This window comes from Muscardinus avellanarius (assembly GCF_963383645.1).
Source record: "Muscardinus avellanarius genome assembly, chromosome: 10".
NCBI lineage: Eukaryota > Metazoa > Chordata > Mammalia > Rodentia > Gliridae > Muscardinus > Muscardinus avellanarius.
In genome coordinates, this window is record NC_137796.1 from 38347365 (window position 1) to 38373064 (window position 25700).

Below are 25700 nucleotides of genomic sequence, written 5' to 3' on the forward strand. Positions count from 1 at the left end.
CAACTGTAAGTACAAAAGACATTAAGACAAAATAATGAATAGAACATATTATTAAGAAACAGCTGTGGAGAAGTGAATTCTCTAAGTCATGTAGGTGGGATTGTAGATTAGTGTAACCACTTTGGAAAACTGTATGGAGAAGCCTCAGAAGAATGGGAACAAACTATTTGATCCAGCAATACCACTTCTGGGTATCTATCCAAAAGAATGAAAACCAAACTAACTAACTAATGCCTGAGTATCTATGTTCACAGCTGCTCAATTTACAATTGCCAAACTATGAAACCAGCCAAAATGTCCTTTAACAGCTGAATGGATTATAAACCTAGGTATATACAATAGGTTTATTGTATATTATTACTCAGTCATACAGAAGAACAAAATTATGTCATTTACAGGGAAATGGATTGAACTGAAGGACATTATGCTAAGTGGTATTATTTAGTCACAAAAAATAAGAAATCGATGCTCTCCCTAATATGTGAAAGCTAGAGAGAAAAATGGTCATAAGTACTCTAGATGAAAGAAAAGAAACCATAGATGAGCAAATACTGAGGCCTAACTGGGGGGAAGAGGGAAATTCCCTAAAGCACATGATGTACATTCACAAACATATCAAAGTCAATCACTAAGCCAAACACGAGAAGGAGGGAGTGGGAAGGGAATGGGTTAGAAATTGGGTAAGGACAAATTGAATGATGTGTGCATGTATACCTCTACTATTTTGTACTCCATTAAGATGTATGACTACAATGCACCAATAGAAAAAAAAAAAAGAAAGAAACACAGCTGCATTGCAGATTAATTGTCCTAAAAGACAGAAATGCACTGAAATTCCAAAGACTACCTGTAGACGGTCAACATGAACTTTGACTCCTCCAATCATTCCTTTTTTAAAGGCTGCCAGCATATCTAATATAGGGTTGAACCTGCTACCTCTAAAAATAAAACAGATAAACAAAATGAATATACTAACAACGTTGGAAATGAATAATCTAATATTAAGTGTTTTTCTATATGTAAAGCACTCTGCTACAGCCTAGAAGGATACAAGAAATACAAGGATTTCTTGTATCTTTCCAAAGATTTCACAGTGATAATGACTGTAAGATATATACATTTTACTTCTTGCATCAATCTACCTTATATTGTCTTCCCGGATGAGAACAAGGAAAAGTGGACGTCCATGCATTTTCCAGTATTGCTTAATGAACTGTAATGCATTCTGTCAAAATATAAGAGTGAGGTGCACAGTGTATAAGAGTAGTTGCACAGTATATGAACTACTTAAGATCCTTGACCATGAGAGTCAAAGAGCTAACAATACTCATATATCAAGACAGTTCACATTCAAACCCTGGATAATTTAGACTAAAAGGAAACCTTTTTGACATTAAACTGTTCTTAAAACTAATCACATTACCCCTACTTTAAGGCTCTCTTGTGCACTTTTTCTCCTCTTTCCTCTCTCTCTGCCTCAAAAAACAGTTAAAAAATGTTCCCAGGGAGAAAAATCAGAAGATTAATTTTTCATTTCATGTTACTGCAGATTTATATTACAGCAGGTCGAAGACACTGAACTGAATTTATTCAAACCATCAGCAAAGTGGAGTGAGTTCTTTACTTGAATAAATATCTATTTATCCATTAACCTACCTAACTACCTATCATTATCATTATCATGTCAAAGACTTAAATAACACTCACCACATGCCAGGCAAGATTCTAAGTGCTTTACATATATTAACTCAATTTTCAGAATAACTCTATTATTATTCAGTTTTACAGATGAGAAAACAGAGGCACAGAAAAGCTAAATAACTTGCTCAAGAACACACAGCTGCTAAGTGACAAACCCAGGATTTTAATAAATGCAACCTGGCTCCAGATCATGCTCTGGACCTGAATTATAAGCTTCTGTGCTCTGCAAGAAGAAAGGGGAGTTGAAAAGATTTTAACTCAGAGATTTGCGTAAGTTGAGGTCTTACTAGACATTTTTTATAAATAAAGTTATTTGGTAATTCAACTTTTGTTCAAAAGGAGATGAACTATAACTGTTATATAAACATAGTTTATGAAAACTATCTTTTTATTCCATTTGTAGAAAAGTATAATAAGCAATGCCATACAATTTTATATAATACAGACTTCATCTATTATTCTAATGTTGCAAGTAATCTGAACTCTTTCTCCAAAGGTATTGTTTTACTTTTATATTTTAAACTGTGTTAACTCAGAGTAATAGGGACCTAGGAGCATGCAATTTAACATGTGATAAAAATCACTGGAAATAAAGTCATTCCATTTCAATCAAAAGGTGTTCTAAAGCTACCTTTATGTCATCTATGAGCAATAAAACATCTTGAGACATGTAGAAATCACTTAAGTCAAAGATGATAGGGTAACAAACCACAGTCTTTCCTAGAATACGATAAATCTGTAGAAAAAAAAAAAACACAAAACATACTAAAGGTAAAGGTGAAGCACTGTTAAGTCTCCCCCAAATATTAAAACTTATACTTAATTCTGAATTAGCAAATAGTTTATAAAAGCCATACACCACTATTTTTAAAGTTCCTTGATTGAATCATCAGTATGCTAATAAAGTAGATCACCTCTAATGAGAGGTGAAAAACCCGTGTTTGAGTAAGTATTGTCATGAATAAGGTATTTTACAAAGCTTAGAAATAATAAGGCAGTGTGATGATCATTGATTTCTAAAAAGCTTCTGTGATATAATGCAAAATAAGATTTGCAAAAATGTTCAGAAGCATAGTGAAATGTGACAGTTAACTATTATTTCAGCATGTGGTATTATACAGGGATATTTAGTGAATACCTTTGATGTTCCGAGGCAGCCAATGGGCCTATCTGGCCTTCCAGAGAGTCCTAACTTTTCATTGATACCCAGGTGGAAATAAGCCTGTAAGACACAAGTATGTAAATCAGAGTTAGGCAAGGACCCATGCTCCCCCCCCCTTTTTTATTGTACTATTTTATTACCCCTGACTCTTGGCCTGATAATTTATGATCTTTCCAGAGACAAAGAGGTCAGGAAAATCTCATCCAAGGACTATAAGCTAGCCAAAGATGTCAACTTAGATTTTGGATTACTGAGTTTTTCAGAGCAAAATTTTGCAAATTCACTTTGGAACTATTCTAAAATCTGATGTTGTTCTTAGTCCTTTATGTGCATAAATGTACAACTTACATAGCTGTCTGATTCATAAAAGAACTCAAAAGAAACAAATGCATCCTTTGTCATTAAAAAATTTGACTATTTATAGTTAAAACAAAAATAACAAAAATTTAAAAAAATTTAAAAAGGGCCACACATCTTCTATTGGGTTTCCACCTTCAAGTATTTCCCAGCAAAATAAAATAATCTTTATTGATTTTTTTATTAAATCAATTTTATAAATAATGCAAACCATATACTAAAAGTACATAGTCTTATTTATTTTCACAACCCTTTTTATGCAACAACAATATGGCTTTTCTGTATGTTGAAAGAAATGTAATTTATTGTGTGAAGCACTAAATGTAGATGGAGTTTTAAAAGTCCTTAGTAAATACAAATTCACTTTATATACATATGACAATATATGCATATTTACACAAATGGGTTCATATGACATATATATGTATGTGTGCGCACACACACACACACACACACACACACACACACACATTGGTATCCCATATTTTAAACTTAATATTGTGGTGTTCCAGCCAGGTGTGATGGCTCACACTTGTGATCCCAGCACTTGGGAGGCTGAGACAAGAGGATCGCACAGGTTCGAAGCCAGCCTCAGATACTTAGTGAGGCTCTCAGCAACTTAGTGAGACCCTGTTTCCAAATAAGGTATAGAATAGTTCCTGGGAGTATAGGCCAGAGGTAATATAGCCCCTGGGTTCCACCTCCAGTACCACCACCAAAAAAACAAAAAACAAAAAAACAATTAATATCTGGAGATAGTGTGCAATTATGTCTGCAGGACAATTTCCCAGACTTGTTTGACCAAAGAGAGTGTACTATCTCTTTCAAACACAATGCCTAGTTGGTCACCCTCTATGAATAATATAAAAATCTACATTGGAATTTATAATGTATAAGCCTTTCTTGTCATGCTTTTGGTTCAAAATGATATTTCATTTTACTTTCGAACTATTATATACAAATATTCATGGTTGAGAATTTTCTGTTATGTTAAGTGGCTACTTGTATGTTCTGTAGTTCTAATGGGTATTTGTTAATTTTTTTATTTGTAAGAGATCTTGAGAATATCACCCTTTGAATATTTTACCTAGTTTGTCCTTAATCCAGTTTTGTTATGAAATGTGAGAACAATTGCATAGCAGGTCAAACATGATTTTAGCATGTGTATTTCAATATAAACATTTATCTACTAGGAAGTTTCACAAGCAACTCTGATTTACAAAGTTGCTTATTGCTCTATTTACCTCAATTAGCCAATCATTTCTTAATGGTTTCTTGGCACTGATAACATTCTTTTTTATTTTGTGATTGAACCCAAGGGCATTCTCTACCTTTTGAGCTATACTTGAAGAGCCATTTTTTATTCTTTATTTTGAAAGAGGGTCTCATTAAGTAGGGAGGGCCTCATTAAGTTGTTGAGGCTGGCTGTAAACCTGCGATTCTCCTGTTCCAGCCTCCCAAGCACTGGATTACAAGTGTGTGCCACTATGCCCAGTAACACTGGTGTCATTCTAAAAATGGACTTATTCTCCCCAAAGCCATAAAATTATTCTATTTCTAGTTGTTTTATATTTAAGTCAGTTTAAAATATAAAAATTTTAATCTGTATATAATTTAATTTTGCATTTGAAGAGTAGCAAAAAACTAACTTAAATGTTACTAAGTAGAAAATCAAAGCAACTGTTTATACACAATCTGTTGTGATTTGAACTGATATTACTTCATCATATACAAAATTAATGTGCTACTAGAGTGCTCTATATATTCTGCTATGTAAGAGTTAGCAGAATTTCTCTTTGTCCTTTTCAACTCTTTCTTTTTCTCCTTTTCAGCTGTACCATTTTGGAGAACAGCATCCCCTAAGTTGGCACCACGCCTGGTAGATAGCTAGTACTCAGGAAATACTTGATGGATGAATGAGGGAGCGACTGAATGTCCTTCTGAGCCACATGCACGATGAATACTGATTCTGGAATAGTACTTGTTTAAGACCAAGTCACTGGCCAGCAAAACCCACTCTATAAACATTATAATGCACAACTATATGAAACTATAGCAAATAATACTCTATGGAGTCTCCTTTCCCTCAAAAATTTTCAATTTTCAGAAATAAATATATGTCTAAATTAATTCAGATTTCTTTTAAACAGTGATTTAATTAACTAATAGTGCACAAGTTAAAATGTACCAATCTAGGTAGGGTTCTTTTAAATGCTACTCTTTGCTGGGCATGGTGGCACATGCTTGTAATCCCAGCACTTGGGAAGGCTGAGACAGGAGGATCGCACAGGTTCGAAGCCAGCCTCGGTACTTAATGAGGCTCTCAGGAACTTAGTGAGACCCTGTTTCCAAATAAAGTAAAAAATAGCTCTGGGAGTATAGACCGGAGGTAGAAAAGCCCCTGGGTTCCACCCCTAGTACCACACACACACACACACACACACACACACACACACACACACACACAAATAAATGCTACTCTTTATCACAGTAAAAAGATTCTCTGCCACTTTCTAAACTATAGTATATGAGGTCTGTGACAGAAAGTCAGAGCATTCCAGGGTGCCAATAACGCTACTCCTACGCCATACACATTCATATCATTTTTTGTTTATTTTTAAGTAATTTTTAAAATTGGTGCATTGTATTTACACATCATAATGGACAAAAAACTTGTATGGGCATAAATGCACACATCACCCAGCCAGCAGCCCCCACCCAGTCCCCACCTCACTCCCTCCCCATCCCTCCCTCCCTTGCTTGGTTTAGTGGTTGACTTCGATATGAATAAGTACATCATGTGCTTTAAAGCTTTTCCCTCTCCCCACCTCCCATCCCTACAGTTAGGTGTTTTATTTGCACCTCTATAGGATCTCTTTTTTCACCTGGAGCTTCTCCGATGACCCCTTTCACCCTAGCTTTCACATATTAGGGAAAGCACCCGATTCCTTACTTTTTGTGACTGACTAATTTCACTTAGCATAATTTAATGCACTGAAATACATAATAATGGTCAAACTACCCAGAAATATGGAAGTCCTTTTTAATGCGTCTGTACTGTAGAGGAGAACCCTACATTCAGATCACCATGAAGCAAATCACACCACAGTCACTGCCTCATGAGCATTAACCACACACTGCAAAGGCTTTGCTCTCAGCTGTCTGCCCTTATGTCCTCTTCAGTAGGTTGAAGGAGAATGCAGCTTCTCAGAAGAAAGGGACTGTCTATTGGCATAAGAAGATGAAGATTTGAGGGAACACCATTGCTTTCACAAGATACACACTTATGAGGAGCTGTATGTTAGACAATACATATTAAGAGGCTGAATCCAAGCTGGGCATGGTGGCACAAGCTTGTAATACTAGCATTTAGGAGGCTGAGACCAGAAGATCACAGTTCACAGATAGCCTCAGCTACTTAGGCCCTTCGCAATTCAGTGAGACCCTGTTTCAAAAATAAAAAGACTAAAAAATAGGGATGGGGGTGTAGCTCGGAGGTGGAATGCCCTCTGGGTTCCATCCCCAGTACCACACACAAAAAGAGAATGAATCCCCAAAAGCAGCTAATTTGGAACACAGAGGCTACACATGAAGAACAATATTTCATATTGACATATGTGCTGGGAAGTAGGCCATTTTTTTTTTTTGCCATAACACATACCCACATTGTCAATAATTTGTTAACACTATCTTCAAAAACAGTGAAGTAAGCAAGATGCAGTGGCACATTAATGTCTGTTAATTCCAGTATTTCAGAGGCTAAAGTAAGAAGATTGTAGGTCCAAGGGCAGCCTCAAAAGCTTAACAAGACCCTATTTCTAAATACAAAACAAAATAGGGCAGGTATGTAGCTCAGAGGTAGAATGCCCCTGGGTTAAATTCTCTGACCATAAGCAACAGCAGTAATAAAATATAAAATAGCTCGGAACCTGTTATAAGCCTTCACTTACTCTAATAGAATGCTTTCCAAGGCCTCTGTGATTCCACAGCATTCTGTCAAACATCTACAGTCATCAAAATAGACTCTATTTTTTTCTGTCATGCACTAGACTCAGTGGTCATCTGAGTGCACAATGGTGCTCTTCCTGCAGCAGGTATTTGGTTCTGAATTAGTATAATGCAATATTCAAGATATTTGCTAGTTATATTGGCCTTTTTCATCTTGAGTGTACTGTTATCCAATACAGACTCACTTGTGCTAAGGTGTGTTTATCAAAGACTAAACATTGTTACCATCCTCTAGAGCTTTCAGTGAGGAACCATAAAAGTACATCAACAGAAACAGCCTACATCCAAAGTAGTGCGCTTGTGATTAGTGTACTGTGTGAGTCTCAGTTTTGAGTATTCTTTTCTCTCCTATGCTACCTCTTCTTGCTTTGTACCACCTCAGTTCTTTCTTGGTCTCTTTTATAGTCCTCCACCATAAAGTATAGCTCTCCATCAATTAAATCTTTGTGTGACTTTATAAAGTGTTAGCTACTCAAAGGATCCATGTGTTTTTAGCCTTATCTTATTGGGAGGGGGAAGGGCTTTAAATATTTTTAGAGGTGGTTTAAGACCCTCTAAAAACTTGTATTCTCAGTGTCCTTACATCCAGATTCTGTTTTGTGTTGCCTATAGGCAAGGTCCAGCCTGATGACCACTAACAATATGGTCCTTCATTTTTCCATGTAATGTGTACCTCACTTCTCTGAACTTACATTCTTTTATAAGCATCTAGGCTTTGACCACAACTACTTAAATCAACCTAAGCAACTTAACTATGATCACTTGAGAGACACATTTATAAACACTTCTGCCAAACACTGGAGAGCTTGTTCCTGTGTTGTTTTAACAATTACCAAATAAAAATGATTATTTAAAATTAACAAAGGGAGTCAACAATTTCCCATCTTGCTTACTCACAAACACAGGCACTTTCAGATTTATCTGTAGAGTGGTACATGTAAAAAGCCTCAAAAGTCATCTTTCGGTATCATCACAAATAGGCACATATGTATGTTAAAAATAAACCCAGAAATTATCTTATAATTTTTTGAGACACAGCAAACCAAAGGGATAAAGATTACTTTGGACTCCAAATTATAAGGCAAGAGATAAAAGGGAAATAATTATAAAAAATATTTGGATATGAGGGAAGCTCACCAAGTCCTATGTGCATGTATATCCATATCACTCTGAACTAAATTATGATGTGAAGATACAATCCACCAATAAAAGTATATATCTAAAATATATTTAGATACAAGTTTTTAATACAAAAGAAAAAATCAAATCAAAATATAAAGGACAGTTTTACACACTAAAACTGAAACTAAGACCAATTTGTTATTTCAGTGCTTAGCATTAGTTGGTTATGAGTTTAGCATGGAGTAGGAATCAATAAGACCTATAAATAAAATGTACACAGGTTTTTTTTTAGTTAATAGTATGTGATAAAATGAACATTTTAGCTTAATTAGAAATTTTAGAATTAATGGTCCTATCTCATAATTGGATTTTTTTTTGCCAGGCCCCGGGCTGACTCGCCTCCAGAGGGGTGGGGCAGCTGGTGCTCTGGAAAGGGAGCTGGACCTCTGGTTGCTGTCCTGGGCTCTCTGTCGTAGTGTGGTGTGGCTTTAGGCGAGTTGCTGAGCCTAAGGCATGTTCCCCCGTTCTCATGGCAGGGTTGGGAGAGCAGGCCCACACCAGGGGCCCAGGAAGGACTTGGAAGGTTGGCACCAACCCCAATGTGGGAGGCTCCTTGTCTGAAGTGTTGCCACCTTGCAGGGGGTCTTTCATAATTGGATTTAACTATGTGCATCTTGCCTGAAAACCAAATTTAACCATCATGCAATACTACCTCCACTAAGGAGAAAGTGAAGAGGAAAAACCACTTACTTTCACAAGCTCCTGCTGAGGCCATATCTGAATGGGTTCTACCTGCTGAGGCGTTTGAGTTTGAATACCATATGTGTTGAGAAAAACTTGAAGGCTACAGAATATAGAAAAAAGAGACATTTTTAGACAGTGCATTTATAATTTAGGAAATAATATATGAGGAGGAGAAAAAGGAATGCAGTATACTAACTTGGAACATATTATTAATTTAATACCAGCAATATGCCATTTGTACTGGAATTCAGAGGCCCTTCCTGGGTTCCCTCTAAAGCATGAGATAGGTGCTTAGTAGGCTGGTAGGAAGAGTGAGTACTAACTCTGAGAATCCTCATACTAATTTATCATAACTATACCCTGGGCAACACTGACACTGGTTACAGTTTTTAATATTCACATCAACTCAGATAAATTTATTTTAAAATATAAAAAGAATGTTGTGCATGCCATTTAAAGTGACATTAATGGCATCCTTGAAACCCTGTCAAGAAGTCTATGGTAAAAATAAAGCAATCATTTGCCATCCCATGCCCAGAAACATATACCATACATATGAATTTCATACCGTTGGCTTTCGGCTATAAGTGCTACATGAACTACCAAATCGTTTTCCAGTGGGCCCTGTAATATAAAATGAGGGAAAAACATTTAAAACATTTGGCCATCATCAGATACAATGAGAATGAAGGACAGTATTAACTACCTCTAAGCAGTTCATTAAAATGATGGGTGGCAGCAGCCTCTAGGCAGCCACCTTTCTTTTCTTGCTTGCCACTGTCTACTTATCAATTTGATGGTGTAGACAGAATGCCAAGGAATGGAGAATCATGAATCTCATCACTACCGGAGGGGCTTGATTGTCAGGGACATTTTGAATGATATAAAAGAGTAGGTTGGAGACTGATAGTCATTTTTCCATCATTTAACTCTGAGGGGAAGTGGAGGAACTAAGAATAAAAGCCCAATTTATGTTTTTTTTTTTTTTTTTGGTACTGGGGATGGAACCCTTCTACCTCCGGGCTACACTCCCAGACCAATTTTATATTTTTTATTTGGAAACAAGGTATCTTGGCTGGCTTCAAACCTGCGCGATCCTCCTGACTCCACCTCCCAAGTGCGGGGATTACAAGAGTACGCCACCACACCTGGCTATGTATTCTTTATTTTAAAAATCTGAATTAAAACTGTTCATTTAACATCTTAACCACATATAAAGCAATTCCATTTCTTGTTAGCCTTTGGCACCTTATACATCAAAATTGCTTTATTCTAATATATAGTTCCTATTGTTGAGAATGAACTATCCAATTGACTGCATTAATATTGCCTTTATTAAATACATTAAGCTGTTGGACTTAATACTTCTAATAGACAGTGTTGGATATTTGCTACTCTTTTTTTGTGTGTGGAAAAGATTCACTATAGCAATTTTGGGCCTGTACATAATTAACAGAGAACATTAACAAGAACCAATAAATTCAGTATTAAGTTGATCAAATATAACTTCTTTATAGTACTGAAACCAACATTCTCAGTAGCATGCTATAAAACATTTATCATCAGACAGTTCCTCTCTTTGGTATTCAATATGCCACTAGAATTTACATATGAAGGAAGACAAGAAATACCAGAATATATATGTATGTATATATATATATATATGTATGTATATATATATATTAGAAGTAGATACACAGTAAAAGGAGTGGTTCCCAGCAGCATTGTAAAATGCTACTACAGGAAGACTTTCATGTCACTCACTCACTCACTTACTTACTTATTTATTATTTATTTATTTATTTTTGTAATGCTGGGGATTGAGCCCAGGGGCACTCTACCTTTGAGGTAAACTCTCAGCCCTACTTTTTATTTTTTAATTTGAAACTAGATCTCATTACGTTGGTGAGGGCATCACTAAATAGCTGAGGCTGGCTGTGAACTTGTGATCCTCCTTTCTTAGCCTCCCAAGTACTGGAATTACAAGTGTGGGCCACCACACCTGGCCTCATGTGATTTAAATGAACATATAAGAGAAAATATGATATAATAACACAGAAAAAACAAATACACACTAAAAATATTGTAAATTAGGTGGACATGATGGCACATACTTGTAATCCCAGTATTTGGGAGGCTCAGCTAGGAGGGTGGCAGGTTCATAGCGAACCGCAGCAACTTGGCGAGGCCCTCCACAACACAGTGAGAGCTTATTTTAAAAAATAAAAAGTAAGCCGGGCGTGGTGGCGCACGTTTGTAATCCCCGCGCTTGGGAGGCTGAGACAGGAGGATGCACGGGTTTGAAGCCAGCCTCAGATACTGAGTGAGGCTCTCAGCAACTTAGTGAGACCCTATTTCCAAATAAAATAGAAAATTGGTCTGGGAGAATAGCCTGGAGGTAGAAAGCCTCTGGGTTCTACCCCCAGTACCACCAAAATAAATAAATAAACAAATAAATAAATAAATAAATAAAGTAAATACAGCTCAGAGGTTGAATGCCCCTAGGCTTCTACCCCCAGTACAGACAAACTGACAGACAGACACACAGACTGACAGACAGACAGACAGGTGCACACACACACACACACACACACACACACACACACACACCTTTTTATGGAAAGGATGGCAAAGGAGGAGGGGGAGAATGAAAGAAAAAAGAAAGCAACAAATAAACAGGTCACACCTCATCTGAGGCTGGTCTCACCTGAAGGGCAATGCATTTGAAACATTCTATGCCCCTTCTTTGGGTGCCTTACAGAACATTTATTTATGCTCATTAGCCTTCATCAGTAGGTCCTGCCAACATTCAGCATTTTTTCATTACACTCATTTTTCAGCAAAACCTCATTAGCTGAAGAAATCAAGCAGATGCTTTGTACATCTCAATTCCAACTGGAGACACCATACCCTCAGGATTTCTCCTGCAGGAGCCAAGTAACAGGCTACGCATTATGAACACAGGCACATACTGACTGAGAAGCACTGGCATCTTGTTCTGACATTTCCAACCAAGCCAAAGCAACAACATGGAGAAAATTAATAGGAAAGCAAAAGAAAATTAAGTAGAAATATCAGAGGAATAACACCACTAAGCATGGTTAAAAAGCTCAACTTGGCTCAAGGATAGAGCTGGCCAGGCAAAAAAACAGCCTGTCAGGACCCATATATATATATTTATTTGCGGGTCTGGGGATGGAACCCAGGGGCATTCGACCTCCGAACTACACCTCCTGCCCTATTTTTTATTCTTTATTTTGAAACCAGGTCTCACTGAGTAGTAGAGGGCCTCACTAAGTAGCTGAGGCTGTCCGCGAACCGCGATCCTCTGGTCTCAGCCTCCCGAATGCTGGGATTACAAGCGTGCGCCACCACGCCCGGCTAAGGACCCATATATTTATATATTGAAATAGTGATATTATATAGGCTTTCTATTGAAGAGGGGAACAAATCAATTTTAAAAAGTACTCTATAAGAAATTGAATGCTCTCCGTAATATGTGGAAGCTTGGGAGAAAATGAGTCATAGGAGGAACTCTAGACAAAGGAGAAACTACAGATGAGCAAATACGGCAACCTAACTAAGGGGATGGGAGGGCAGAAGAGGGAAATTCCCAATATATGTGATATACATTCACAAACACATCAAAGTCAATCACTAAGCCGAACATGAAAAGGAGGGAGAGGGGAGCAAATGGAGTGGGAATTGGGTAAGGGCTAAATGTGTGCATATATGCCTCTACCATCTTTTTGTTTGTTTCTTTTTGGTACTAGGGATGGAAACAGGGGGCATACTACCTCCAAGCTACACCCCCAGCCCTATTTTTTATTCTTTATTTTGAAATATGGTCTCACTGAGTTGTAAAGGGCCTCACTAAGTAGCTGAGGCTGTCCTTGAACCTGAATCTTCCTGTCTCAGACTCCCAAATGCTGGAATTACAAGCGTGTGCCACCATGCCTGATTTTGCCTCTACCATCCTGTATTCCATTAGAATGTATGACTACAATGCACCAAAAAAAAGTGCTCTAGACCTCAAATATATAGTTTCAAATTCCCAAATGAATAAATTAGGCAAGGATTTTTTTATGGCAGTTTCGTCAATGACTGCATTTGTCTTGGAAGAGAATACTGAATACTTTATTATACCTAATTGATTTGTAAAATTTTTTTTAGCCCTTTCTAAACCTTGCACAACTAGATGCCTCTATATATTTCTTTTTAAAGAAATGACAGTGTTAAAGATTTTGCTTCTTGGAAAAAAATTAACTACATGAGCACAGGTAAGAAACCCTGGCCCACAGTATTCATATAGCTTTAATTACAACCAAGGGGAAGAATGCATTATGAAAAACTTATACAAATACAACAGGAAGGTCTAGCTTCAAGGAACATCAGTAAAAGTAAGACAGAGAAGGTAGAGGAAGACAGGAAGATGGGGGAAGTATAGGTTTCACTATCATATAAAAGTAACTAGAGAGACTTTTAATGGTAGACAAAAGGAAATTGGTTTCAGAATCATGGACTGGGGTGGGGTGGTTAGAAGTAAGTACAGCAAGCCAATTTGACTTTTGGTTTTTATCCTCTGAGGTGAGGTGTTTACACTGACTGAATCAGTCCTCTTGTGTCTGAGTTGAAAATGCCAGAGATGGAAGAGGCCATCATCACATGGGAACAGAAGTGGGCAATGGTGAGTACAGGAGGGGTTTGACAGGGTACTAAATTTAATGCTCTGAATGAGTACTTGGAAGGAAGAGGAAAAACATCTAGTTCAGTTTCGGGGAACTGAAGAAGACCCTAAGGAAAAGGTAACTGAGCTATTCTTTGAAGAATTAAAAATTTGCCATTAAATTTACTCAGATAAAGTATATCTACCATGTGTAAAATAAGACAATAAGAAAAAGAAGACAAGGGCCTTCTTTCACAAAACTTATATTTCAGTGGAAGACATTTTATATGTACAAAAACATCAAATAGTTAAAAAAACCTAGATAGTGATAAATACTATGAAAAAAATAAAGATAGAATGACTGAAGACAGGCCACTTTAGATTGAGGGTCAGAATATAATTCTCTTAGGTTAGAGGTATTATTAAATCAGAGACTTTAACAACAAGGATTGTGTCAAGCAATGATCTAAATTTTTAGGCAGAAAGAATAATATGTAAAAAGGCCCTGAAATAAAAAGAAATTGTAATGTTTAGGGGTCAGAGACCAGTGTGTTTCAAACACAAGAGGCAAGCAGAATAGTGATGAGAGATGAAGGGTAGATGGTGTAGGCCCAACAAATCCTTACAACTGCTTACATCTAAGCAGAATGAAAAGCCACTTAAAAGGGTTCAACAAGGAAAAGATTAAACATAATTTACCTTTTTTGAACAATAGCAACAAAGATATATATGGTACTTACTATGGGCCAGAAACTGCCCAAGTACTTTGTGTATATATTAACTCTGTTGCTATATAGATAATATTTGTAGAAGGCAGAGTGGATACATGGAGATTAGTTGGAGCTTGAAAATGGGATGATAACCTCAGCTAGTAATGGGAGAGAAGTTAGAAAGAGTGCAAATTTGGAGGATACTTTGGAAATAGAATCGACATTTGGAAGTGGAAAAGTAGTAGTACTTCTATGCTTGTAGAGAGTTTAAAAAAAGAGGCAGTGGAGAGACTTCCGGGAAGATGGCGACCGAGAAAAGCGGGGCTTAAGAGCCCCGCTAATAACAAATCTCCATTACCACAAAATCAGCGCCTTTCATAGCCAGAAAACACCATCACCAGTGAAACAAAAAATCACTAGGCTCCAGAGAGAAAGCAGACTGAGAACAGAGCCACAGAGGAGATAACCGGTCTCACGCCCGAGGACGCGGCAGACGCTGCAGCACCGCCATACTGCTGGCGGCACCGGCGAATTCACGGGACGGCTACAGCAAGCCGAGGTGAGCTACTGCAGAACAGCCAGGTGGGATTTCTCCACGCAGAGAGCATCTAAAGCTCCCAGTGGCCTAGCTCAGCACACGCTGCAGGGATTCAGAGTGGAAATCAAAACCAAGAAGAAAAACACCAGCCCCACAGCCGAGGGCATAGCAGGGGCGCCATATTGCCACTGGCGGCGGCAGCAGCAGCACCGAATTCAGCAAGGCCAGTACAGCCTCATCTGCGTACTCAAGAACAGTGAGTTAAATTGCGGGCCACAGAGGAGAAATCCCAGTACTGTACTCCCTGGGACTTGACCCAGTGGGGGAGGGGCGGTGGCAGAGATATCACACCATAGGAGAACCTGCAACCTGGCACCCCCCACAGTCTAAAGCAGCCTCTATCGAATCTCTGGGTCGGAGACTCTGTGATACAACCCAGTAAAGGAGTAGTGGGGTCTGAGATACTACTGACTCGAGATCCAGAACACCTTAAGTGAAGTCATAGTGACCCAAGGGAAGAACCCAGAGAAGGCACAAACATCCGAAATCATGGGAAAGAGGAATAATACTGGAGCAATGAATGCCCACAAGCCCACAACATCAGAACCCGATAAAACAGAAAATCAGAGATTTCTAGAAGATCAAATCAGGAAAATAACTGTAGAAATAATAGAGGTGCTTCGAAAAGAACTCAGAGAGAGCCAAAAAGAGATAAAGGATGCAATTAATGAAGTAAAGGCCTCAATTCAAAGCACAAACAACCGATTAGAACACATGGAGAACAGAATCTCGCTCTTAGAAGATAAGCAATCCAAAAATGAATGCATAGTTTCTAATCTAGAAAAAAATATCCGACAGCAGGAATCTGATATTGAAGAAATATGGGCCCATTTTAAGAGAGCTAACCTAAGAATAATTGGAATAGAGGAGGGAAAAGAAAGTGAAACCAAAGGGATCAACAATCTCTTCAAGGAAGTAATAGCAGAAAATTTTCCAGACATAGAGAAAGAGGTTGATACGCAGGTCCAGGAAACTTATAGAACTCCCTTTAGACAGGATCGGAGAAGAGGATCCCCACGCCACATAATTGTCAAAATGACCAATGTGGAAGCCAAGCAGAGAATCTTAAAGGCAACAAAAGCAAAGGGCCAAGTGACATTCAGAGGCAAGCCAATTAGAATCACTCCAGACTTCCCAAACCAAGTCATGAGAGCCAGAAGGGCTTGGAGTAACATATTCCAAACTCTGAAAGAAAACAACTTCCAGCCAAAAATTTCCTACCCAGCAAAACTTTCTATCAAATTAGATGGAGAAATAAGAAGCTTCCATGACAAACAGAAACTGAAGGAATTTATGTCTTCAAAACCAGCACTAGAGAAAATACTCAAAGAGATTAACTACAAAGAAGAAATAGGTAACACACTCCAGAACTAGAGAAAAAAGATTTTCCATCCAACAGACAACTAAGATTGGTTATCTGTGGAGATTCATTATTTATGTTAGTCTTTTACCTATCTCTAAAGGGTATTGTTTGCCTTTATTGTTAATTTTTAGGATTTCTAGTTGGAATATTAATATACCTTCAGATATAGCATTTGGAAATATTTTATCCCATTCTTTTTTTTTTTTTTTTTTTTTTTGGTGGTACTGGGGTTCCTGGAAGCCCTTCTACCTCCGGGCTACACTCCCAGACCTATTTTTTTATATTTTTATTTGGAAACAGGGTCTCCTAAGCCAGCGCATGCGGCTGGCTTCGAACCTGCGCGATCCTCCTGTCTCCGCCTCCCAAGCGCGGGGATTACAAGCGTGCGCCACCATGCCCGGCTTATTTTATCCCATTCTATTAGTAACTGTTAACTCTGTTTACATTGTCTTTGGATATACAATATTTTTTTTTATTTTTTAGGGAGTTTGTATACTCCTCTGTTGCCTGTGCCATTGAAATCATAACCAAGAAATCACTGCCAATTTCAATGTTGTGAGGTTTAATGACCCAGATTTTCTCCTAAAAGTTTATAGTCTTAGATTTATATTTAGGTCTATTATCTATTTTGAGTTAATATTTGTATATGGGATTAGGTAAGGGTCCAATTTTATTCTTTTCCATGTAATTATTATTTTTTAACAATATTTAGTTAAAAGATTAATATTTCCACCACCAAATGTTCGTGGAAACCTTGTCAAAGATAACTTGACAATATAGGGAAGAATTTAGCTCTAGGCTTTTATTTAACTCTAATGGTTTATATATCTGCCTTTAGAATAGTACTACACTGTTTCAATTATTGTAGCTTTATATGGTTTGAAATCAGAAAATATATATCTTCTAGCTTTGTTCTTTTTCAAGATCGTTTTGGGTACCTAGAGTCCATATTCCATATTAGGATAGATTTTTTTTTTGAAAAATAAATATATAAATATATGATAGTTTCACCTAAAAAATAGAAAAAAAAATATTCTCTGGTAAGAAAGAAAGCAAAAAGAAATATTGAAATGTTATCTTTAAGTCACCAAAAGCTTGGTATCAGACAAATGAAACTGTTATGTGAGATTATCATTTTTAATTTTAAATAAATTGCCATAATACTAGATGTCAACTACTAAGCCAAGCATGGGAGGGAGGGATAGGGAGAGAATGGGGTGGGGATTGGGTGGGGGCTGACTGGGAAAAGTGTGCATGTATGTCTACAAAAGTATGTATCCTACTATAATGTATGAATACAGTGCACCAAAAAAAAAAAAAAAAAAAAAAACGGGCAGTGTTCAATAGTGTCCACTATCTTTGCAGTTAAACAGACTAAAATCTGAAAAAAGCTTTATCAATTAAGGCCATTAATACCCTCTATATTTTGTTTTAATGTTGTTTGGTACTGGAAATTGAACCCAGAGGCATTCTACCTCTGAGCTATTCTCCCAGCCATTTTTATTTTAAAATAGGGTCTTGCTAGGTTGCTAAGAGTCTTGCTAAGTTGCTGAGGCTGGCTTCTAATCTGCGATCCTCTTGTCTCAGCCTCCCAAGTACTATGAATATAGGTGGATGGTCTTAATAGAGTAGTGGAATAAGTAGCCAGACCTTGCACTGCAAGGAGTAACTCAAAGTTGAGAGCCAGGCATAGTGGTGCACACTTATAATCCCAGTACTAGGGAGGCTGAGACAGAAGGATTGCAGGTTTGTGGTCAACCTCAGCTACATAGTGAGGCCCTCGGCAAACTATTGAGACTCTGTTTCAAAAATAAAGAATAAAAAATAGGGCTGGGGTGTAGCTTGGAGGTAGAATGCCCCTGGGTGGATCCATTCCCAGTATATATATAAAAAAAAAGTAAAGTAAAGAAAAGAAAGTTGAAGAAATAGAGAAGGCTCAGATATTTTTCCAAGATGTCTGAATGAAAAGGAAGAAAAGAAGGTGAGAGTTGCCCTAAAGAGAGAAAAAATGTTTATGAAACATTTTGTTACTTTTAGGGTAAGGGACACTCAAACATATATAGATTCAGGGAAATAAGTAAAAGTAGGAAGAAAGGTTGACATAGAGAAGAATGAATAACAATGTGGAGTAGCTTAAAGGTGGAAGGGAAAAACTCTGGTGAGTTAGTACCTGAAAATGGAGGTTTTTCTTAACTTTCTGAGAGTCAGAAGATCCTGACAGAATCAGAGACAAGGATCTTAGCATGTACAAGAATCTATTAGTACAACTTTAACTTTATTTTAATAAACCCCTTTGAGAACTCAAAGCCCTATCCCCCACTTTCAACATTTTTGAGTTAAGAAGTACAAGGAAGAACACATGCTGTGCTACAGAGGATTTTCATTCTTCACTACCCTCTTTAACTTATACTCTTGGGCTCACTTTATAGTTTCTTCAGCCTCTGATTAATGGTATGATTAGAAGAGTCATAATCAGTGTCTAATTATCTATGCCATAGGATCCCTTTCAATTCGTGTTCATGAACAATCTAGATGTACAAGCCACAGGCTCCCATGATGAAAGATGTTTTAAATAAGGTTTGGGAAGTGGTATGATGTGCTCAAACACAAAACACCCATTAATACTTGCTCAAAATTAATGAAATTAAATGGCTTCTAGCTTCAAACATGATTTTTGAAAAGTATGTTTCTTAAGCATTATATTCTGACATTTCTAACTCAATATCTTTAAGAAGTAGAATACAAGAGAATACAAAAAGTAATCTGAGAAGTCAATAGGCCATTAAGCTGTATATATATAAAATAAAACCTATTAATACATAGAGTTTTATCTTAATAAAACTAAATTTCAAATTAAAAAAAAATGCCTATTCTAATGAAAACAAGGATTGCATATGTACAGGAACAGTTTCAATTAGAGACACAAAGTAATAAAATATTATTCAGTTCAAATATCTAATACTTAGTTTTTTCCAAGTTGAATATAATCTAAAATATACAATCAAATGGCACTCTATAATGATGCTAGTGCTTCTTCCATATCCTTCACAATTCTTCACAATTTTTTTTTTCTTTTTCTTTTGGTACTAGAGGTTGAACTTAGAGGCATTTTACCTAGGAGGTATACTCCAGCCCTATTTATTGTTATTTTGGAAACAGTTTTGATGAGTTGCTGTGATCCTTCTTTCTCTGTACTGGGATTAAAGGTATGAGCCACTACGCCTGGCTGAATACTTCACAAATTCAAACTTAACTTGTCATGTGCAAACCAGACTAACAATAATGTTTAATCCATGGAAATTATAAAAGGTTAAACAAGAAGTAACATATAGATCACCATTAAGATTAAACTCGAGGACTTCCGGGAAGGAGGCAACCGAGAAAAGCGGGGCTTAAGAGCCCCGCTAACAACAAATCTCCATTACCACAAAATCAGCGCCTTTCATAGCCAGAAAACACCATCACCGTGAAACAAAAAATCACCAGGCTCCAGAGAGAAAGCGGACTGAGAACAGAGCCACAGAGGAGATACACCGGCCTCACGCCCGAGGACACGGCAGACGCGGCAGCAGCGCCATACTGCCGGTGGCAGCGGCAAATTCACGGGACGGCTACAGCAAGGCGAGGTGAGCCACTGCGGAACAGCCAGGCGGGATTTCTCCGCGCAAAGAGCATCTAAAGCTCCCAGTGGCCGAGCTCAGCACACGCTGCAGGGATTCAGAGTGGAAATCAAAACCAAGAAGAAAAACATCAGCCCCAAAGCCGAGGGCGTAGCAGGGGCGCCATATTGCCACCGGCGGCAGCAGCAGCAATTCAGCGAGGCAAGTACAGCTACATCTGCGTACTCAAGAACAGTGAGTCAAATTGCGGGCCACAGAGGAGAAATCCCAGTACTGTACTCCCTGGGACTTGACCCAGTGGGGGAGGGGCGGTGGCAGAGATATCACACCATAGGAGAACGTGCAACCTGGCACCCCCCACAGTCTAAAGCAGCCTCTATCGAATCTCTGGGTCGGAGACTCTGTGATACAACCCAGTAAAGGAGTAGTGGGGTCTGAGATACTACTGACTCGAGATCCAGAACACCTTAAGTGAAGTCATAGTGACCCAAGGGAAGAACCCAGAGAAGGCACAAACATCCGAAATCATGGGAAAGAGGAATAATACTGGAGCAATGAATGCCCACAAGCCCACAACATCAGAACCCGATAAAACAGAAAATCAGAGATTTCTAGAAGATCAAATCAGGAAAATAACTGTAGAAATAATAGAGGTGCTTCGAAAAGAACTCAGAGAGAGCCAAAAAGAGATAAAGGATGCAATTAATGAAGTAAAGGCCTCAATTCAAAGCACAAACAACCGATTAGAACACATGGAGAACAGAATCTCACTCTTAGAAGATAAGCAATCCAAAAATGAATGCATAGTTTCTAATCTAGAAAAAAATATCCGACAGCAGGAATCTGATATTGAAGAAATATGGGCCCATTTTAAGAGAGCTAACCTAAGAATAATTGGAATAGAGGAGGGAAAAGAAAGTGAAACCAAAGGGATCAACAATCTCTTCAAGGAAGTAATAGCAGAAAATTTTCCAGACATAGAGAAAGAGGTCGATACGCAGGTCCAGGAAACTTATAGAACTCCCTTTAGACAGGATCGGAGAAGAGGATCCCCACGCCACATAATTGTCAAAATGACCAATGTGGAAGCCAAGCAGAGAATCTTAAAGGCAACAAAAGCAAAGGGCCAAGTGACATTCAGAGGCAAGCCAATTAGAATCACTCCAGACTTCCCAAACCAAGTCATGAGAGCCAGAAGGGCTTGGAGTAACATATTCCAAACTCTGAAAGAAAACAACTTCCAGTCAAAATTTCCTACCCAGCAAAACTTTCTATCAAATTAGATGGAGAAATAAGAAGCTTCCATGACAAACAGAAACTGAAGGAATTTATGTCTTCAAAACCAGCACTAGAGAAAATACTCAAAGAGATTAACTACAAAGAAGAAATAGGTAAAACACATCAGAACTAGAGAAACAAGATTTTCCATCCAAAAGACAACTAAGATTGGTTATCTGTGGAGATTCATTATTTATGTTAGTCTTTTACCTATCTCTAAAGGGTATTGTTTGCCTTTATTGTTGTTAATTTTTAGGATTTCTAGTTGGAATATTAATATACCTTCAGATATAGCATTTGGAAATATTTTATCCCATTCTATTAGTAACTGTTAACTCTGTTTACATTGTCTTTGGATATACAATATGTTTTTTATTTTTTAGGGAGTTTGTATACTCCTCTGTTGCCTGTGCCATTGAAATCATAACCAAGAAATCACTGCCAATTTCAATGTCGTGAGGTTTTATGACCCAGATTTTCTCCTAAAAGTTTATAGTCTTAAGATTTATATTTAGGTCTTTTATCTATTTTAAGTTAATATTTGTATATGGGATTAGGTAAGGATCCAATTTTATTCTTTTCCATGTAATTATTATTTTTTAACAATATTTAGTTAAAAGATTAATATTTCCACCACCAAATGTTCGTGGAAACCTTGTCAAAGATAACTTGACAATATAGGGAAGAATTTAGCTCTAGGCTTTTATTTAACTCCAATGGTTTATATATCTGCCTTTAGAATAGTACTACACTGTTTCAATTATTGTAGCTTTATATGGTTTGAAATCAGAAAATATATATCTTCTAGCTTTGTTCTTTTTCAAGATCGTTGTGGGTACCTAGAGTCCACATTCCATATTAGGATAGATTTTTTTTCTGAAGAATAAATATATAAATATATGATAGTTTCACCTAAAAAATAGAAAAAATAGATTCTCTGGTAAGAAAGAAAGCAAAAAGAAATATTGAAATGTTATCTTTAAGTCATCAAAAGCTTGGTATCAGACAAATGAAACTGTTATGTGAGATTATCATTTTTAATTTTTGATAAATTGCTATAATACTAGATGTCAATCACTAAGCCAAGCATGGGAGGGAGGGATAGGGAGAGAATGGGGTGGGGATCGAGTGGGGGCTGACTGGGCAATGTGTGCATGTAAGTCTACAAAAGTATGTATCCCACTATGATGTATGAATACAGTGTACCAATTAAAAATAAAAAAATAAAAATAAAAATAATAATACATTGAAAAAAAAAGACTAAACTCCTTGAATATTCAGAACACAAAAATATCTAGGTGATTTTCCAATTTCTTCTCCTTCTCTTCTCCTTCTTCCACCTTTTCCTCCTCCTTTTTATTATTATTATTATTATTATTATTATTATTATTGTTATTAAGGAATGAACCACAGAGTGCAGAGTAGATCCATATTTCTACTGGAAGTATTGGTTGATAAATGAATATTTGTTAGTCTAGCTATAGAAGCACTGTGTTAATTGGTGTGGGAAAAACGATGCAAAACATGCTGCTTCTGAGAAATCTGTCTTAATCATAACTAAGGGAATCTAGGAGCAAAGGAAAACAGCATTAATAATGTTTAAGCCTCACCTGGGTGTGGTCACACATACTTGTAATCCCAGTACTTGTGAGGCTGAGACAGGAAGGATCACAGGTTTGAGGCCAGCCTCAGCTAGTTAGTGAGGACCTCTATAACTTAGTGAGAACCTGTTTCAAAATAAAAAATAAAAGAATAGGTCTGGAAGTATAGCTTGGAGGTAGAAAACCCCTGGGTTCAATCCTCAATACCATACACACACAGAGAGACACACATAATAATGATGATGATGATGATGATGATGATGATGATGAGCACCAACAGTACCTGCCCACTTTTTACCACATTGCATATTACCATGGCTCACTAGCCCACACTCATCTGGATACTTGGATGCTTTGGATATGGACCTTTGTGATCCTTGACATGTCACTTATCTTTTACTTTTCTGCTCTATAAAATGGAGGGAGTTAAACAAGTTGGGGTTAATAATTTAAATATTCTCTTAATATCTCTATCATGTTATTGAGGTACAGGTAATAAACCCACAGGTATGGCAAATGATTTTGAACTTTCTTAGTGAAACAAAAGAGAAACCAGCTCCTTTCAATTACAGATCAAATATTATATAGACGTTTGGCCGAAAAAGAAAACATTTCCAAGTTTTGGATAAGGTCTATAATGTTTTTGGATCAAATATGTCTTAAGAAAGTTTCTGGAAAGAGATCTTCATTTTCATAATTTTTACATAAGTAAAAATTTAAATTGTTTTATAATCTCATATTACTTTCATTATCTATGGAATAGAAGGTTTAGGAATAGAAAAGAATCGAGGAAGAAGAGACCTTGTAGTAAAATGCAATTAAACCATATCACTACTTTTTAAAATGTTACAATAGTACATTAAACCTAAAACATTCATTAGCTCTTATAAGGCTAAGTTTCTAGAATAGAAATGATTATATTAAAGTCTCTGTTAAAGTAAACCTTAAGCCAGGCGTGGTGGTGCACGCTTGTAATCCCTGCTCTTGGGTGGCGGAGACAGGAGGATGGCGCAGGTTCAAAGCCATCTGCACTGGCTTAAGAGACCCTGTTTCCACATAAAAAATGTATAAAATAGGTCTGGGAGTGTAGCCCAGGAACCCCAGTACCACCAAAAAACCAAAAACAACAAAAAACAAAACAATACAAAAACAAAAGTAAACCTTGACACAGACAAATGAGGAAAGATTATACAGACATTTAAAATGTTTTATAGAAATAACATACAAAATAACTGAGTATAGATAAATGTTAATGAATACAAAACTGAATATCCAGTAAGACTATAACCACATAACAAGAAAGTTTACAAATAATAGGAGCCAAAATTTTGAAAACATTTTCCTTAAGACCTTTCAGGAGTTTTCTTATCTTTCAAATAAGAATGTAATATTATTGATGAGAAATTATTTGAAATAAAATAAAAACTACAATAAGACTTCATTAAACTTTTATAACACATAATGTATTTTATTAAGAAGTTCAAATGCACTATTATTTTGTCATGCAATACACAATTAGTTAGGAATTGTTATCTGTATTTAATAGACAAAGGAGGCTTAGAGAGATTAAATAAATTATGAGTGGAAAAGACAGTTTACAGTAGGGAGGTACAATGCAAAGATACTATATTATATTACCTCCTTAAAAATAAAATTTTGTTTTCTAAATATAGTATTCTTTAGTTTTTAGGAAAATAATTCATGCAAATATTTACACAGATATATGAAACTAAAACATGCTGGCATGGTGGCGCATGCTTGTAATCCCTGCGTTTGGGAGGCGAAGACAGGAGGATCGCGCAGGTTCGAAGCCAGCCTCTCCAGCTTAAGAGACCCTGTTTCCAAATAAAAATATAAAAATGGGTCTGAGAGTGTAGCCCGGAGGTAGAAGGGTTTCCAGGAACCTCAGTACCACCAAAAAATAAAAAATAAAAAAAGAAAGACACTAAAACATGAAACTCCCTCGTCCTCATTAATTTGTTTTTTGTTTGTTTTGGTGGTACTGGGGTTCCTGGAAGCCCTTCTACCTCCAGGCTACACTCCCAGACCTATTTTATACATTTCTTATGTGGAAACAGGGTCTCCTAGGCTTCGAACCTGCGCCATCCTCCTGTCTCCGCCTCCCAAGCGCGGAGTTACAGGAGTACACCACCATCCCGGGGAATCTTCCTCATTAATTTGAAGTGAGAGACCAACAAGTATGTTTTAGTTCAAATCTATATAAATATGTCCATGACTGAGTAAATATGTAGTGATTTTTATCCTAAACTTGGATAAAATAAGCCCTCATGACTAAAAAGCATTTCTTTCATATTGGCCTTTTCTCCAGACTGTCAAAGCTGATCAATCCATTTTAATTGGCATAGTAAATGTGCTAGTCTTATTTCTCTGATTCAAAGCTTGGGTATTGCTGAAAGTGAAAGTGAATTCTCTCAAGGGTTTATCAACTCACATAATCAGCTCTATTACTGTATTAGGCAATTAATGTTAGATGCTGCCTCAAGGAACTGACTAGAAATACTCATATTATTCACCAGCACTATGGCAAAAAGATCTGGAACTCTCCAGGAACCTCATGAGAGAAAATCGCTCCTCAGGGAACTAGTGTCTCCCAAAAGATCAATCCTCTGATTTCAAAGAAGACAATACCATATAAAATGCATTATTATATCAGGTGTGGCTAGAATGGGATTGGTTGATAGATTTTTCTTCAAAGATTAGTAGAAAATTAAAAATATCCAGTAAGACTATAACTACATATAATAGTAGC

General features: G+C 37.0%; 1 protein-coding gene across 4 annotated transcripts in view; it reads right to left on the reverse strand.

Moving 5' to 3' along the window:
* PHKB (phosphorylase kinase regulatory subunit beta) overlaps positions 1–25700 on the reverse strand; it is a gene marked incomplete at both ends in the record, with an annotated part of 214078 nt that overhangs the window by 51126 nt on the left and 137252 nt on the right. For all 4 annotated transcript variants that reach the window (XM_080704249.1, XM_080704250.1, XM_080704248.1 and 1 more), the window contains 6 exons: positions 848–938; positions 1143–1225; positions 2333–2437; positions 2840–2923; positions 9101–9194; positions 9663–9718. In XM_080704249.1, coding sequence (XP_080560375.1) covers positions 848–938; positions 1143–1225; positions 2333–2437; positions 2840–2923; positions 9101–9194; positions 9663–9718 — 513 coding nt within the window. The remainder of the gene's footprint in view (positions 1–847; positions 939–1142; positions 1226–2332; positions 2438–2839; positions 2924–9100; positions 9195–9662; positions 9719–25700) is intronic.